The sequence below is a fragment of the Homarus americanus genome, unplaced genomic scaffold, assembly GCF_018991925.1.
Source record: "Homarus americanus isolate GMGI-L3 unplaced genomic scaffold, GMGI_Hamer_2.0 scaffold32583, whole genome shotgun sequence".
In the NCBI taxonomy this organism is placed as follows: domain Eukaryota; kingdom Metazoa; phylum Arthropoda; class Malacostraca; order Decapoda; family Nephropidae; genus Homarus; species Homarus americanus.
This window is the reverse complement of record NW_024713129.1, coordinates 15,311,606-15,316,905: the sequence shown is the minus strand read 5'-3', so window position 1 is coordinate 15,316,905 and position 5,300 is coordinate 15,311,606. Positions and strand designations below refer to the sequence as shown.

Below are 5,300 nucleotides of genomic sequence, written 5' to 3'. Positions count from 1 at the left end.
TTCAGTAAAGGATTTCTATAGGGTGTTTTAACTAAGCCTACAGCTACTCTTGATCCTGGAGAACTTGTTGCTTTGGCAGAGTTGGCTGTTTTGGGTTTGGGCCCTGCTACAGTGGGGGAGGTATGGGGAGTCACAGCGGGGACCTACAGGCGTCTGGCGGGGAGCTACGAGGATGTCACAGTGGGGGACCTATAAGATGTCACAGTGGGGGTATGGGATGTCACAGTGGGGGACCTCACCGAGCATGCAGCGGGGAGCTATGGGATGTCACAGTGGGGGACCTACCGAGGGCGTCACAGCGGGGGAGCTATGGGATGTCACAGTGGGGGACCTACGGGGCGTCACAGCAGAGGGACTCCCAAGTGCATCTGCAACCGGAGAACTTAGAAGAACTGTCACAGGGAGAGAACACTGAGGGGGGATGTTTTCATAGGTGGGACTCTGGTGGGAGGAGAGTTGAGGTTGGAACGTCCGTCGGGAGTTTGTGGCGAGGATTTAGGAACAGTCTTTGGCGATTTACTCTTCTTCAATGTCTTAATCTCTTTTCCTATCTTCTTCTTCTTCTTTGGTGTTGGTTCAAAGTCGCTGTCTTCAGATAGATCGGGTATTCTTAGAACACCAAAGCCAAAGTCACTGTCATCCAGTGGTGTCTGAAAAATGGTGTAGTATGGTATTAATAAAACATCAAGCCATTATCCTCAAAAACTGTATTTAACACAGGCAGGACTGTAAGAGTCTACAAGACTTATTTTCAATATAGATAATAAAACCAACTAATCTTTATGTTGCATCCCATCATGTATTCAGCCTGACCTTAATAGTTAATCATGCAATCATTGTTTTAACAGCACACAAGAGTACAGTAAGCAAAACGTACACAAAACCTGACAATAATAACAAATGTACTATATCAAATGAATTCAATATTGCTTTCAATCTCAATTCCTTACCCAGAACTTTTTTATTTTACTTATTTGTATGTTTTCCCTTTACTCTTTCAACTGCTGTATATATTTTAGGTAATCTTTTTGTTGTTGTATTACTGTGTCTGCTTAGGATCTACTCCAGTAAACAACAGTATGAGCTATAAAACTAAAGGCCCGTTCACACGATCGAGCAGTGCCCGGCGCGGCGCTAAATACCGTTATCGGGCAAAATTGGCGGGCAAACCAGCGGAGTGCCCGTGCCCGTCGTTGAACAAAATCATGGTCCGCCTGCCTGATTTGCTGCGGATATGGGCGGTCTGATACTTATATGTTCCTCTCTCGGTCCAGATGTCCAGTGTATAACCAAATAAGCTTATGCAATGTACATTATTGGCGTGACAATAAATGGGAGATTGTTTATGTAATGTAAGGACATCCGTGTGTGTCTTGTTCGCTCTCTCCTCACTCTAGTCCCATAGCTTCCTGTCTATGCATATCATAATTCTAACATTATTCAATGAATTTTTATGTGCTACAAATCTCACCTGCAAGTAATCTTCCTTGAGTACTTCATACATGGCTTGACAAGTTGCAGGTATTATCAGAGACAAACTTTGTTTTGATTATCCTCGTTCTATACCGGAGTGACATGTAGGTGCACCCAGTTAAGAGGGCGTTGCCTCTAGACGAGCCTCTGCAGATATACTCTCCTCATATTGGTATCCTGTTTTATATATGGTTCCACTTTTCGCTAGAAGTTTAGAAGTTTGTAAAGTGTGTTGGGGTCCATTCTCATGTAACTGGTGAAGTCTTGCTCATGTCCATCTTGCAGTTCACGTAAAATCGTGGCATGACTTCCCAATACTTTTCTTTGACCTAACCACTCTTTGCACCATTCCCTTTTCTGCATTTGGCTCTTCTTTTTGCACATAGCAGCAATTATTATAGTACACAGCTATGCTCTTCGCTTAACTGTCGGGTGATTATTCCTGCGACATACCATGGTGATCGTACCGCATCCGCCACTGCCGAACACCTACTAGCTACGGCCCGACTATGACTGCCGCCAACCACTCCCGTGTGTACAACAACACACAGGCTATGCCGAAACGGACAAGCCCGCCGGGCACTGCTCGATCGTGTGGACGGGGCTTTACACACTCCAGCTGCCTATATATTTCTATCCACATATCATTCTCTCCTTCATGCATCAGTGTTCTGTAAAGTCACACATGCACATCTCTCTTCATTTCCTCACAACTTCTCATCAAAGCACTTTACCTCTCCCATTTTAGTCATCAATCAGCCCTTCCTCTCCCATTTTAGTCAGTAGATAGTAACCTATCATGCATCATAGGCTTCTGTTAAAGTCAATATAATTTCAACTTACCCAAATACAGAATCCAAAACCCTCCTCAATTTAAGAATCCTGGGACTGAATTGGAGAAATATTATACTACTACACATTAAGTTTCTCCTCTAAATGGTGACATGAGAATGTAGGAATTACTGTACATGATGTTTTAAATCAGCAAGACTCAGTGCATGCCTTATGTGGTGTCTTATTTACTTACCGGTACACAAAGATTCTACGGCAACTAAATTTTCTCATCCTGTTACAGTACTCAAGATAAATTTTCTCTATGAAGCTTTAAGATTCCAAGTACAAGACCCTATTCATGCAGTCTGGTGCACTGTATTTTATTCACAGGAACTAAGGAAAACTTTACCTTCTTTAAACTTCACAGATTTTCTTTGTCTCTTGCCTGTAAAGCCAGTTGATGTGCTGGGTTGTGGCTCACCAGTTTTTCCTTTTTTTAATATTGAAGCAACCTTAAAATTCTTGACTTGCAGAACATCAGAGTTTAGTTCGACTACAGTTGTATTGGCCCCGGTAGTGACGGCTTCATCATGGGGGTGGGGAGGTGGTTTGGTCGTCTCCTCAGTGTCCATGTCGGGTACATAGTTATTGAGTAGTGATGGGCTGCTGTCTGTTTCTGGAGTCCCACTTACGTCAGGCACTGTGGAGGTCACCGCAACTTCCTCACCATGTGTTGTCTCTGTGTCCAGTTTTGTGTCTTTCTCACAAGAATTTCCTTTATTTTCAAGCCGTGATAGTATCAGTGCCTCTTCCAGTTGTCTCTGTGAGGAAGATGTTGTTATGAATATCTCTACATTTAAGAAATAATTGTGGAATACAGGCATGCAGCGATCAATGAATGTGGCTGTACAATCATCAAGGGAAGGATGTGACCCGATCCTATACATGGACCTTGGGAAGTACACAGACTATTGGGCATATGAACAATGACGAGACAAAACAAACTGGACCTAAATTAAACTAAAAATATAAATCAAGATCATTAGTGTATGTTGCTTAGGGTTTAGTTCTTTGTTTTAGCCGTCATTAAACCCCCAAGACACACACTGTACAGATTTCCTTACTTGGAACATTTTCTCGTCAATGGTGAGTCTTGGTTTGGGTGGCCTGCTTGGGAGGGAGCTCTGGGAGGAAGTCATGGGATGGTATTTGTTATTTTCAGGAGTACTCTTATTCTCTTTCTCTTCTTCATCTCCATCTCTCTTCTCTGCATTGTGTGTTGTATCTTTATCATGAGTACTTTCTTTGCTCTCTCTTTCTCTCTCTCTTTTCTCACTCCTGTCTTCCTCTTTTCCATTTTGGTTTCTTGATTTATCCTTCTCTCTCGTGTGTTTATCCCTGTCTCTACCTTTGTCTCTTTTATCCCTGTCCTTGTCTCTTTCTTTCTTCTCTCCATCTCCTCTACCTTTCTTATCCCTGTCTTTCTTATCTCTGTCTCTATCCCTGTATTTCTTATCTTTGTGTCCCTTTTTTCTATCTTTATCCCTGTCCTTCTCATGTTCCCTATGTCTTTCTCTATCATGTCTACTCTTTTCTTTATTATCCTTCCTCTCATTATCCAAACAGTTACCACTGGCGTTCCCTCCTTGACGCCATTTACGCTCGAGACAGATTTAGCGACGAGTACTTTCTTCTTTCCTGGTGAAGCGAAACCTTGAAACTCTTGAAAATCGTCATCGTCTGGAAGAGGAGGAGTTTATTATTACCGTGTCATGATTCGTGGCGTGGATGATGAAGGAAGTATGGCACTGAAGGGCTTATGGGAGGTGTGGAGAGATTTTGTCACCTGTTAAGTATAAAACCAAACTTAACTGAAGGAAACCTAACTTAAATATTTTACTTAATGGCAGGTAGTTAGTTAAGGAGGTAATGAAAATACTATTGGATGCTGGATAACACAATAGTGAACTAACATACCTCCAAGAGTGTAAGCCATCTGACTAGAGTAATCCACAACTTTTCGTACTCTGTAAAGAAGAAAATATATAACTTTTGAAAGACATAAAAGAAAAAAGAAATATTGTGAAACCCCCATATAGTGGACTCCTCTCTCCCCACCATCCGTTAAATGGGAGTTTTACTTATAATGAATCCCAGATATAAGACTTTCATCCCTATAAAGTCTGTTAAAGATATGTTCAGAATCTTAGGAATTAGGTTAGGTTAGTTAAGGTTAGGTATACAAATTATGTTTTTTCTGATGGATTTTGATGTGTTATGAATGATTTGGACCCTCATATCTTTAGGTAATCACATAGTTTGGATATCTATATACAGGGATGACCGTAACTAAAACTTTACCTACCACACGAGCTCTGAACCCTGAGGAGCATACAGTACTATAATGGTAGTTAATAAGACAAACTGAAGAAAGACAGCCCAAGAGAGTTACTTAAACCTGTAATAGTCCAGGACAGCAGCCCGGAGTAACTAGCTACTTAACAAAAAACCTGAGGAAAGAACTTAATTATTACTTGAAAAATAAAACCAAATTTAGTTTCCCAATGTAGTTTTATTACATGTACAGTACTATATTATGTTGCACAGTATATATGACGAATTCCCAATAAAGTCAATCAATGAAAAAGAACAAATACAGTATAAGGTGAGTACAGAGGCAGGGACACTATTATCACCTTCAATAAATCACATCTAATACCCCATATAAACCATCATTAACCCAACACACTAGACACTGACCTTTTATCCTCCAATTCTGCCATAGTTAAATAAATCACAGGTGTTAGAAGACCAATAAATATTAGAAGAATATATTAACTCCTTCAGTCCATCTCCCGCCATGTCCATAAACTGGCGGGTAAAACAATGAAGAACTTAAACTATCATAAAAACCCTAACATTAAATATTATCTGTAAAACAAAAGTAACATAGGTTATTTGTTATTATAATTAAATTAGTTGTATCTCTGTATCTTTTATTATTTAATTTGTAGTCATATTTTATAGTTATGTTTTAATTTTATTTTGACTTT

The 5,300-nt window shown here is 40.3% G+C and overlaps 1 protein-coding gene across 1 annotated transcript; it reads right to left on the bottom strand.

The window, feature by feature from the left end:
- Positions 1 to 2,042: 2,042 nt before the first annotated feature.
- LOC121870262 (RNA-binding protein 25-like) lies at positions 2,043 to 5,030 on the bottom strand. Its single transcript, XM_042372049.1, has 4 exons — positions 5,008 to 5,030; positions 4,225 to 4,274; positions 3,372 to 3,916; positions 2,043 to 3,068 (listed from the first exon to the last, which is right to left on the bottom strand). Exons 1-4 carry the CDS (start codon positions 5,028 to 5,030, stop codon positions 2,628 to 2,630), a joined length of 1,059 nt encoding a protein of 352 aa, XP_042227983.1. The 3' UTR covers positions 2,043 to 2,627.
- Positions 5,031 to 5,300: the final 270 nt, after the last annotated feature.

Bases quoted from the DNA above. Each gene is read 5' to 3' on its own strand.
- LOC121870262 (XM_042372049.1), bottom strand. From the start codon at position 5,030: ATGGCAGAATTGGAGGATAAAAG. The intron at 4,275-5,007 runs GTCAGTGTCTAG...TCTTCTTTACAG, and splicing joins GCAGAATTGGAGGATAAAAG to AGTACGAAAAGTTGTGGATT. The intron at 3,917-4,224 runs GTATGTTAGTTC...GTCGCTAAATCT, and splicing joins GATGGCTTACACTCTTGGAG to GTCTCGAGCGTAAATGGCGT.